The 12,391-nt window shown below is 44.1% G+C and overlaps 1 protein-coding gene across 1 annotated transcript in view; it reads left to right on the forward strand.

The window, feature by feature from the left end:
- The first annotated feature begins 405 nt into the window (after positions 1-405).
- Positions 406-12,391, forward strand: part of JAG1 (jagged canonical Notch ligand 1) — a 35,043-nt gene continuing 23,057 nt past the window's right edge. Inside the window, exons 1-2 of the mRNA XM_053939223.1 lie at positions 406-482; positions 1,350-1,655. Of these exons, the coding sequence (XP_053795198.1) occupies positions 411-482; positions 1,350-1,655 (378 nt within the window). The 5' untranslated portion in view covers positions 406-410. The remainder of the gene's footprint in view (positions 483-1,349; positions 1,656-12,391) is intronic.

Raw genomic sequence — 12,391 nt, forward strand, 5'->3', positions numbered from 1 at the left:
CTGGGATAATAATCGCCATAATAAAACAAAAACAAACAAAAAAAAAACCAAAAAAAAAAAAAAAAAAGGAGAGACAGAGAGAAGAAAAGGGAAGAAAAGAGGGGAGGCGAGAGAATAAGGCGGATAAAAGGAGGCCGGGCTGCTTTGCATTGAAGAGCGGGGCGCTATTGAAAGCGCTTGAAAAGCGGCGTTGTCCGGCGCGGGTGCGCCGCGGTATATTAGAGCGGGGCGGCGGCGGCGGCAGCAGCAGCAGCAGCGGCACCTCCTCCTCCACCAGCTCCTCCGCCTCCTTCTTCTCCTCCTCCTCCTCCCTCCTGTCCCTCCCCGTCCTGTCCCGTCCCGTTCCGACCCGGAGCGAGCGGCGGCGGCGGCGGCCCTGCGGGCGGGCGGGCGGGCAGTGCGACGGCGGCATGCGTGCGCCCCGGCGGGCAGCCGCGGCGGCGTGCTCCATCCTCACCCTGCTCCTGGCACTGCGGGCCGAGGTACGTACCGGGGCACGGCGCGGGCCGCTCCGGCCGGCTTGGCGCGCTTCTGCGGCGCTTGCGGGAGATGGGTTTGGGAGATCCCGGACGGGAGCTTCTGCACGGCTCCTCCGGCCGGAGCGGAGCTGCTGCCCTAACTTCTCTCTGGAGATGGCAAACGCGGGAGTGCTCCTTGCAGCAAGGCTTAATTCCTGGGAAAGAGAAACGCGATTACTGCAAATCGCTTTTATTTTCCCCAAAAAAATCACTTCCCCCCCCCCCCCTTTTTTTTTCCCTAATACTTTTTTTTTTTTTTTTAATAAACTTAATAGCAGCATTGCTGGCGTGATTAATGAGCGGGGTCTGAGTCTCAGCTGGGCAGCTCCAGCCGTCCCCGACTCAGCTGCACCCCGGAGGAGGCAGAGGGGTGGTTGGGTGCCTTTCCAGACAGTGCATTATGAGCTACATCGTTTTGGCTGGGTTTGCTCCTCCCGTATGCACTCCTGGTTTAGTTTAGTTTAATTTCCTAACCATTTAGAAGCCTTCCTCACGCTATTTTTTTCGGAGCTGGCATTTAAGGTTGTTTTTTGGCATTAGTGGCGTTATTTAGTTGGGCTGATTTATGACCCCTTCCCGTGGATGTCTGATAGGGAAAAGCTTGGAGTGGTTGGCTTTGTTTTATTTTTAATGTTATGCATGTGCTTCTTGAAAGCACACTTAAAATGACTTTTTCCTGTCTTCAGAGTTGTAGATTGTGTTTGGGGAAAAAGTTAGGTAACTGTCTGTCTCTTGTTTCTTTTTCTTTTTTTTTTTTCTTTTTTTTTTTTTTTTTTTTGTTTGTTTTGGTTTGGTTTTTTTTTTCCTTCGGTTCTTTCTTGGGATTAACAGGTGACTTTAGCATCGGGACAGTTTGAGTTGGAGATTTTATCCATGCAAAATGTGAATGGTGAACTGCAAAATGGAAATTGCTGCGATGGCACCCGAAACCCAGGAGATAAAAAATGTACCAGAGATGAGTGTGACACCTATTTTAAAGTTTGCCTGAAGGAGTATCAATCGCGGGTCACTGCTGGTGGTCCTTGCAGCTTCGGATCCAAATCCACTCCTGTCATCGGAGGAAATACCTTCAATTTAAAGTACAACCGGAATAATGAAAAGAACCGGATCGTTATCCCCTTCAGCTTCGCCTGGCCGGTGAGTTGCTTGAGCTGCTCTGGCTCTGGGTCTGTTGGATGGTGCTTGAGATGTCCTTAGTGAGCTGAACTCCAACTTCTTGTGCCAAGGGAAGAGGGATCAGGATTTGGGAGGGAGCAGGCATCTTGGCAAGAGCATTGGGAATCCGCAGCACAGAAATGAGTAAAATGTAGTGGTGTTTTTGTTTTTGTTCCCTGGGGCTCACAATGCACAGCCTGTTAAATTTGAAAGTCAGATGTGCAGTGAGGGGGATCTAAATGGGTCAGGGAAGCAAACCCAGTATCTCTGCACTTTACAGCATGAATAAGTCTCTTGAGACTCAGAAGGTCAAAAGTTCATTTTATTTCTTTTTTTTTTTTTTTTTTTCTTAACCAGTGAAGTCTTGGGCTTAAGCCAGAAGAGCAGTGGGTTAGGGGCTGTACAGGGATCCCGTGTGAAAAGTGTGTGTCATAGCTGGCCTCCTTCCCTGGAGCGTGTTTGGGAAGGCTTCCTGCTTCTCCCAAGGGGAAATCTCACTGCACTGTTCGGTGTGGATGGGAGCTGCTGTTGCTGTTCTTGGTGAAGTAGCTGCCAGCTTCCCTGGGAAGTTTGGGGATGCTTGTGGACTCCAGAAGCTAAAGACTGAGAAAAGCGTGGCTTTAGCTTTTGGCGCACTTCACCCACTCCTCCCCACAGCGCACCTTTTCCTGCCTATCTGCCTCTTGTGGTCCAGAGATTCTGGCTTCCCTCTAGTTGTGTGCAAAACTCAGCGGCTTAAGGAGGTGGGGCTTTTTGCCAGGCACTTTTCCAGCGTTGTCCACTCTAGTAAATACTGGTCAGCCCCGTAGAGCAGAGAGCTGGAGGATGGGTGATCCCTTCCTTCATTGGTGATCCTGCTTTGTTGTTGGCTGGAAAAAATACTCAGACATCGCTGCTGCTTGTTTCTTCTGGGGTGCTCAGGAGGGTTGAAGCTTTGATGGTCAGCTCTGCAGAGAGCCCTCAGCTCCCTGCAGAGAAAGTGAGGACCATCTTTCCAAAACGACCATCACTCAGGCCAGACCCACAGAGGCAGGCTCCAGGGCCCCAGGATCTATGGACATGGACGAGTGCCATGGCCTCGGATGGCAGGAGGTGCACGGTTTTTGTGCCCGGCAATGCCTCATGCAGGCGAACAAAACCTGGGGGTGACCGATCTGGGGGGCTCCTGTCTGGCTTTTGAGGTGCCTCTCTGGGATGCGGTGGTACGAATGCTGAACGCTCCCAAATTTCTGCTCCTAAAACTTGTATTTTGAGATCACCTAGGAAACAAAACTGTTTCCCCTCTGCCACACACACCCCTTCTCCAAAGGCGCTGAGCAGACAATTTCCTACCAACTGCCTTGGGGTATGTTGATGCTCAGCACTTTTGTAAATCCAGTCATCCTAACCTAGATGCCTAAGGTCATTTTGGGAGGGGAGGAGGGCCCTGAATGTGCATGCAGGGGGGGAGGGGTGAATCTCATTTCCTATCCTCTGCCACTATCGCTGCTGGCAAGGTGGAAGCACCCTCCAAAGCTTATCCCTTCATAGTCAGATAAGGACTGGTTGCTGGGAGGGCCTGGATTTCTTCTGGGGGGAGGAAAGCCCGCCCCAAAAGCATTCCTTCTCCAGTTGTGGTGTAGACACCCACTTTGTGGTCCTGCTGCCAAGTGCTGCAGGCAGTCGTGTGTTCAAGTGTCCTGTACTGCCTCCTACCTGCCTCCTCTGTCATTCGGGACTTGTGGAATATCGAGGGCTGAAGAGGCACAAGGCAGAAATTAAGTCTCCGTTTTTAAGGAGATAGTATTACGAAGTACAATAGCAGAGTTAACTAAAGTATTTTCTGTTGGAAGTACAAGCCTGTCCTTTATTTCTTTCTCTTTTCTTTCTCTTTTTTTTTTCTCTAACATGAAATGAGATAAAACTGTTATCAAATATGCCATCAAAGGGATAAAGGGCTTTGTAAAAATCTGAGGTATTTGAAGCTCTGCCAATGGCTGTAGTGCTTGTGTTGCAGATTTTGACTTTTGTCAGAGAAGTCAGGTACATCAAGGATTTTTTTAAACTAGCACCCAGTAATCTTACTGCCTTGAATCTATAGGTATGCATATAAAAATGGCATGAAAACCAAACATGTTCCTTCTAGCAGCCTCTCTCTTCATAGGACTGGGAAGGGAAATCTGTGTGTAGAGGGTGGGTTTGGGGGTAGGGACCCTGAGAGAAGTCTCTTAAGCTTGCCTGCATCTTAGTAAAATAAATGCTTCTATTGTCCCACTGAATCTCATTCAGCACTGGAATCCTGGAGCAGGAGCAGCAAAACTCCAGCGCAACCTTTGAAATGGGTAAAACTCAACAACTTGAGACACTTGGTTCATAAGCCTGGAATTTTGGAATAAGCTTTTGCATTTTCCTAGGCAGAAATGCACTTTTTGAGACTCTGATGATAGTCCATGTGCAATTATCAAGCCTGCTTCCCAGCTTTGGCTTCCACAGGACACAGCTTTTATGCTAGCCATTGTGACTTCCAAATGGCATTTGAACAAAAGAATATCTAATGTGGCAAAGCTCTCATTTGTACTAAAATTGTGTACACAAATCATTTCAGGCATTTTCAAAGCTCTACGGATAAAGTAGTAAACTTAATTTAGTCTCTAATTTAGGCTCTAATCTGATGCTGAAATTTCAGAACTTAAAAAAATCTTTAGGTGGCTGAATACTGTTGACTTCAGTAAGAGCTTGAGATTAGCATTGCATTTACTCATGTGGCTGATCACGAGAGGTATCTTTGACTACATTCAGCTGAAAATTATAGTAGAGATAATAAGAGCTAGACCAAAATGTTAATCATATTGCACTTGAAAATTCATGCCCTTCTCTGGATTGTGTTCTACTCTCCAAGGGAGGCTTTTCTTGGATGTTCCAGCTTGAATCAATCAGTAGTAACATTCAGAAGTCTTGTTGCCTTGACTACTTAAAAAAAAAAAAAAAAAAGAAAAAGCCTCTTCCCATGTCAAGCTGCCCCCTTATGCCATTTGTGAAAAATAGTTGCATTGCATTAGAGGCCTTTATTCATCATGCAGGAGAGGAAGGGGAGAGAATGGGTTGCTTTAAAAGTATTGTTAGAGGGAGCTTGCAGTTGTAATGTAGATTTGAAGTGTCAGAGTCTTATTAATAACTTATGGAGTTTGCTCTTGTCAGTTTTGATACATTCCCCTGTGAGTAATGGGTGTGGAGACAGTGGGCCATAAATTAATTTAAGTGATGGGAGGTTTGAGTAAGTTGCTAGGAAACAGGGCAGCAGCCCAGCATAAAGGAACTGGAGTAGATCAGAAAGCTACCCCTGCAGTACTGGTAGTTCTTCAGTGCATTGAAACAATAGTGATGATGATTAAAAAAAGTAAAATGCACCTAGGCTTGCTTCTTGCATTCATTTTGAGACTTCATTGACTTTCTTGACAGGCAAGCTTGGCTTTATGAAGCCATATAAAAAAAGTATGGAACAAAAGCATTTCCATGTTCCACTTGTCAAAGTGTTCTGTCTGAACAAGTTTGATTCCAAGGCAGACACATGCTCTTCTCTCACATGAATCAAACCTTTGGCCTTTCTTAAAGAACCCCAAGTGTGATGTGTGCTGCACCTTGAGGGAGCTGAGCATCAATTAACTAAGCAAAACTTAACACTACACTTTGCTTTTATGTAAAGAAAGATCTTCTGGGGGTTTGGCGAGACTGAGTAAGAAGGTCAAACTTGGTAATTCCTTTGGTATGCATAGCTCCAATTTCAAACAGCTTGTTTATTCCAAAATTATGCTCCTTGTAATTACTTAATATTGGGGCCACTTGCACCAACACACCAGGAAACTACTAAGGTGGAAAAAAACCCTCCAGCATCTCAGTGAGTTTAGCATAAAGTACAATTTAAAAGAGTTTTGAACATCTTATTTCAACTTTAAAATAAAAATAGTCAACCTAAAAAAATAAAATAGTCAGCCTAGCGCCTTTTTCATGACAAATCTTAGTGGTCCTGATTCCTGAAGATGTAAAATATGTTTTCTGAGTAGGCATTGTTTTCTGTGGCTAGAGAGACATAGTAAAAGAGCTTTAGTGTTTTTTAAGCTTTGTGAACTTTTTCCCTCTCTCTTGACACAAGATGTGTCCAAAATACTAATCTGCACCTGATATTAAAGTAACAGCCTTTTGAATCTGAGAAAAAAATATCACTGCATCCACCTCCTTTTCTTTTTTCTTTTAAGCTCAGTATGTCAGTCATAAGACTAAAATTTGGCTTTTGATTTTGTTTCTTCTCTCCCTCCAGTTAACTTCTTGAAAACTTGTAGAAGCAAATGCTAGATTATTTTTCAAGCTTTTCTTGAACAATGCATGATAAGTCATCTTGAAGCATGGGCAGATCAGAAGAAATTCTTATAATAACAAAATGCATATTAATCAAATCCATACTCTGTAATTTATTGTTGATTAATAATATAAGAATAAATCTTAGCACTCCAAGTGTAATGCTTTACCTAGGATTACTATTCAAAACAGAGCTGGGAGTATTAAGTGACATCTGAAGCATAACTAGCATCACAGGGCTGTTTTTTTCCCAGGACTGGAGAGAAGTGATGCAGCCATTCAGAGGTTTTGGACTTCTTACATGTTTAAGGAGTTTTTTTTTTTTTTTATGTTTGAGCCAGTTCAGAGCTTCATCTTCATGGTAAATCCATTTGACTATATTAACATAATATGTCTAAAAATAAATCCTCATCTTGCCTGTTCTTAGAATTTTTGTTCTTGTTATAATAAAGGCCTGCTCCAGTTTAACTTCAGTGGCAGCTGGATTGGGCTTGATACTGAAGGTTATTCCTAAACTTTCTCAGGCCATACACATCTAGCAATGTCAGCTTGTTTATGCAGCTGGAAGTCAGCATGGCTGAAAATGAATTGCATAAAATTGATGCTTTATGCTTAAAGTTGCAGTTCACTCAAGGAAACATTGCTTCCCAGTGGGCTGGAGGCTGGAATACAAGTCTCCTGGTTCTAAAGCTGGTGAATGTGGGTTTATTCCAACTTCACTCCTAATGCAATTGCGATGCTCTGCGAAGCAAAAGCCTTAAGCTACAGTTCTTAAAAGTACTTCTCTATAGATAAGGAGAGGTATCTGTAGATAACACAAATGACAGGATTGGTTTTGAAAACTGAAACTAAGCTTGCCTTTGAATTTCTATAGATGAACAGAAGTTTTATGTGTTAATTGACTCAGTTCTAATAATTTAACTGGTAACCCCTGTGTCTTAACACAAGGAAAGATGTCAAAACTAGAAGCTGTTGCATTTGTTTCTTGTTAGTCTGTGGAGCTCATGGTTCTTGTGGTCACTATTCTGCAGCGTAAATTACACTCATTATTCTCGTAGTGTTCAGAAGAAACTGCAAAAAGTGGATAGAAGTGGTTAAAGTGGTTTGTAAATAGTCAAACATCCAGAGTCCTTTACCAGCTCAACCCAGTTCTTAGGTACTTAGGTAAATAAGTAGAAAGGCTTCTTGTTCAGGCTTGCTCCATGTGAACCTGACTGTTTTGCTTGGCTGGCTACTAGGTATTCTGTCTATTAACCTTGCCACCCTTTTGTAACTGGTGCATTTAATTATCAGTGGGATGCTTTAAACAGGTAGGGGGACTGATAAGGGCAGGTAATCTGCTTGTTGGGGAAGGTTGAAAGCAACCATTGACATTTTGGCCTATCTTCTGCTCTTTGACAAGTGGGGCTCCGTGAGAAAATAACTCTGTAACTAGATAAGGTGCTGATTAAAATGCTGCTGTTGTATGAAGCACTCTGGTAGCTGAGATCACTTGAAATCATTAGTTTTAAAAAAAGATGAAAAAAGAATCTGCTATACTTTTTTTTTTACCTCTTTTTTCTTTTTTTTTTTTAAAGAAGGGGTGGAGGGAAGACCCCAAGTCTCCCCCTGAGCTCAGTACATTGTCCAGTTAATGCATGCTAGTTTTATGATTGGAATACATTGTAGTCCGGCCACCCAGACAGAGGCATTGACTGCTAATATTAACCAAGAACAATAGTGTGGCCATACTGACTGCAGTGAGGATTACAGAACATAATGGGGCCTATCCAAAAATAATGCTAATACAGGACAAGCAACAGGAAGCAGCAGTAGACTCAGCATTGCTCGGCTCCCAGACAAACCATGGACTTACTTCACACAATGGCAACTTCAGCACATTATGTATTCACAGGATACTCATTATTCCAGCAGGCTTGCCAGATCCGAGATCAGCCTGGTTTACTGGATGCTTAAGCGTATGCATAGTTTGGATAGCGGTACTTTTGTGTCCTTCATCATTTGGCAGGAGGGTGGCTGTGCTGGTGCGGTGAAGGTCTTGACTTCGGCTGCTGCCTTCCCTTGCCAAGGCAGGATGGGGGGCAGGTCGCTCCTGGAGCTGCTGATATGGTTCAATTCATTTTCATGTCTCCTTTCTGTGGCAGTGCAGGGTTTACTGGCACTTAGAGCAACAAAGGAGATGCTCAGAATGAAGCCTAAAGGAGCAGCATGCTGTGTTTTGGTGTGGGCATATTCTGATGAGGCTCTTGGCTGGGCTGCCTGCTTGGGGTTCAGCCGAACTCTTGGCCATAGGCTTGAGGCGTGAGAGAGATTGCCACGGCTTGGGCTGTGTTTATATACACGGGGTTGAGGGAGTAACAGCTTTGTAGGGTGTTGCCCTGTCCTTACGTAGGCTGTCCCAAGGAACAGCTTCCTGATGATGTTCCATTTCACAAAAGGTTAAGAGGGTTAGGTGGTTTTCCTCCTTTTCTGGAGTATGTTTGCATATCCTCTGGGTGAGGAGCCAGTTGCCTTTAACTCCTTTGAAGGATATTCAGTTGTCAAAGTTGACCAACCATGGCACAATGTGGTGATGCATCTGCGTAGTGTCATCGTGGAGTGACAGGGTACCCAAGTGACAGTCCTGATGCTGTTCAGAGGAAGTGGGTTTGTAGCTAGCTTTAACCCTGCTCAGAGATGCCCTCCTTCCTGGCCCCTGGGCATGCTGGAACATGCCTCAGTTTCCCTCTTGCATATGTCACAGCTGGACTCCTGGGGCCTGCTGTGCCAGTGTCCTCAGCATCTGCCCTGGGTGCAGACAGGGTGTGTGTGAGCACCATTCCCAAGCTGGTGTTCACAGCTGTGCAGAGCGTGAGGAGAAGGTGGCTGAGCTTAACCTGCTCTCCTTGTTTGGCAGAGGAGGAGCAGGCACAGCGCTCTGAATGCAAAACTTCCCACTGCATTTGTCTAGTCATGGTTTCACATGCTCAGCAAAGCTCTTGCATGCTCTAACCACAGTGGTAGGAGGGAAAGGAGTTAGACGAGTTGCAAGCCCTTTGAAAACAGAGGCAGTGCTTCAGCTGAGGAGCAGGATATTTTAATCTTGCTCTGGCCCACTGACTTGCAGAGTGCCTTTAGAAGCCAGAGGACAAAAGCACCTCCTTTGGGTGGATGTCTGGATGAAGGGAGGGAAGAAGGTAATCAAGCAGAGAGCTTTAAACACCTGTTTACCTGCAGCTGCCAGGATTCATTTAAATAACCAGAAAGGAGGTTGCATTGTCCTTTGAGATCCTTAAAAGGGACAATTACTGATGGGTTTTGGGTCTGCACAGTCTCTTGAGCTGTACCATCAGTGGATCAAGACACAGTGTCTTGTCATTGAGGAAAACAGCTCTTGCACACTGATGCTTTGTTTCTTGGAGTGTGAACTTGACCATTTCCATCCTCTCCTAGCTTCACTCACAGAAGTTCTGCTGAAATTCTGGCCATGCTGCCTTTCAGTCCTCTGGGCTGATCTGCAAAGTTTAAGGACTTGCTGCTACTTTCAAGCTGTCTTTCCTTTTAAGCCAGAATCCCTGCCTTCTGGTCAAGCTCAGGTTTACAGTGGCTAATTGGGTGTGACTCTGGAGAGTTCACTGCTGCCTTGTCGCCTAGGACATCGTTTTGATGGAATAAGGTGCACAATGTGGAATTCTTGTGTCTGGATATATATATTTATTCAAAGATGGGCAGAGGTCATCTATGGGCATGGGAAAATCTAAACCTCCACACTGTAAGCAGTCATTCCTGAGATATCTGAATCCTTGATCTATAGAGTGGGGATGATATGCACTTCTAAAAAAATCTCAACAGTGCGGCTTTGCACAGAACTGCTTTTTTGGGTGGGGGCTGAGGGAATTAGCTAGAGGTATGTGATAGCTGGATTGTTGAAGAGGGTTTGCTACTGGTGTGAGGCTCTGGGTGTCTGTGTGGCTTTTGTTTAAAAGTGTCCCATTCTGAACACAAAGTCTTGGGTCTTTTTGGTCTTTTTCCCATGCTGAGAGGGACAGAGCCAAGGGATCAAATGCCATTCTTTGTATCACCCCTTTTCAGGACAGAGACTCTTCATTTAATACATTTAGACAAAATGAGAGGGGGCAGTTAGAAACAAGGGAATTGCCAGGGTAGGTCTGTTCCCGCTGCCTTTTGTTTACATCCAGTTCAGCTGAAGCATCTCCTCTCTCTTAACTAAACTTCTGTGTGGTAGTGGAAAGTGGTCACACAAGTATCTAGCAACAGTAGCACTCACAGTTAGGATTCAGCCTTTCCTTTCCTTAAGGGCTAGGTGTGTTGGTAAACAGTCCTGAGAACCAGCAGGGAACTGTTGCTATGAGTTTAGACAAAATATCTTCCAAAACAATTATGCAAGGCCGAAAGGAAAACATCCTTAACTTTATTGGAAGTAGTGGTAGTTGTCATAATTCATTCTCTATATCATAATATTTTTTGTCAAGCTTGCAGTAACATGTTCAGCTTGTGCTGCTTAATGTTGGTAATTAAACCACTGAGGAAGCACTCAAGATAGTGCAATCTGCATCTCTAATATGGCTCGGGAGTTCTATTCTGGTTTTGTTTGTTTGTTTTGGTTCTTTTTTTTTTTTTTCACCACTGACTTGTGCAAGGACTTCTTAAATCTGTTTTAAGCAGTGTTAGATGATCGAGATGTACTTTGGTTTATTTGATTTTCAGAGTTTCTTGCAAGTTGTCAGACTTGCTCTAGAATAGAAACAAGTAACAAATAACTTTTCATGAAATATTAACCAAAAATGGTTCAGGCCAATGGAGGCTCTGCATAGAAGTTTGGGTGCATGTCCTGGCTTGCCCAGCTTTGCTTACTTTTGGAAGCATTTTCCCACAGTTATCAGTGAACAGAATGGAATCCTGGTCTGCTTTGAATATGAAACATGTTTAGGCTATACAGCAAGCCAGTGTCCATCACAAACTGGGTTTTCATTCAGAGCCTCATGCTGTGTCCAGTCGTGAGAAAGCAGTCTGCTCCAATTCTTCTCTTTTTTTTTTTTTTTTTTCCTCCTTTTTTGTTTCCTCTCCTCTTCAGAACTCTGGGTTCTGCCTTACCCCTGTGCACCTTGTAGCAGCTCACTCTCAGAACTGTATTTTGGCCTCTGTTACAGAGAGGCACTCAGACCACAAATGAGCAGCCTGTGACTGAACATGGACACAATTAAGGAGAAATAAACCTTCCAAATGCACAATTGCTATGACAAAGCATCAAAACTCTTCACAGTTTTTTTTTTTTTTTTGTAGTGTTGTTCTGCTCTCCAGAAAGATGTTACATTTATTGCCTTATCTGTAGTTAGTATATTTTTTACTTTGGAAGTCATATTTTTTGCTTATTTTCCCTCAGCTTTTTTTTTTTTTTTTTTCCCTCCTTCTGGAGAGGAGGTGTTTTGTTTTGGTTTTTAATCATTGTGTAAGTTTGGATATGGCTGGCTAAATGGCAACTTTGAAGGATACAGCCTGGATAATAATATCTCGGGGTAGAGCTGGAGGAGGAGGAGATGTTTTAATGGGTCTTGTTCTCAAGTTAGGATTGAAGATAAAGGTGGCTTAGATGTAATAGCTGGCATCTTTCCAGCCCATGGAGTCACTTCAGTCAGTTTATGCTTATGATTATTATTGCTGGAGTGCTACAGAGCTCATTGGCAGCTTGGAGCATCTGTAAAAGGGACATGGGTGGATAGCGCGGCTTCCTTTTCCCTGCTCTTCCAAGGAGGCTGATCTTAGCCGTGTTTTACAATGCTTCTCTCTCACCCCACCCCCTTCCCATATCCATCAGTCCTTCCTCCGTTACCTGATACTTGTGGGAGCTGCCATGGCCCTCATGCAGACAAAGCTTTCAAAGGGGGTGCTGAAAAGCAAAGTCCCTGGAGATTGCGCTGTCAAGGCAGGGCACAGTAATCTTAGCAACACTTCTTGCTTTCAGGGTGGCTGGGGGAAGGGACATCGAGACTATTTTTCCGTAACTAAAATTCTTCTGAAGCAGTTTTTGAGAGTGGGGGTTTGGTTTGGGGTTTTTTGATGCTGCTGTGCCATCCTGGTGCTGTCTTCCATGTGCAATTGTCGCACATATCGTCTGGAGTGCAGTGTCAAAGGCTGTACTTCCTGGTTAAGTACATAAGATGCTTTAATGATGACAAAGATGAGCTATCCAAGGTGAAAGGTCTTCTAAGTCAGACTGGATAAGGTAGCTTACGGAGTTTCAAGAAGATCATGTTTGTCTCAAGCATAATCTTTTACCTATTTCTGTGTTCAAGTATCTGCTTTGGGGCAGAGACCAGAATTTTTCATTTTAATTAAAATTGCAGGCAGGTTTTTTGTTTTTCTTTCCCTTAGTCATGTGTGGCTTT

The sequence above is a fragment of the Vidua chalybeata genome, chromosome 3, assembly GCF_026979565.1.
Source record: "Vidua chalybeata isolate OUT-0048 chromosome 3, bVidCha1 merged haplotype, whole genome shotgun sequence".
In the NCBI taxonomy this organism is placed as follows: domain Eukaryota; kingdom Metazoa; phylum Chordata; class Aves; order Passeriformes; family Viduidae; genus Vidua; species Vidua chalybeata.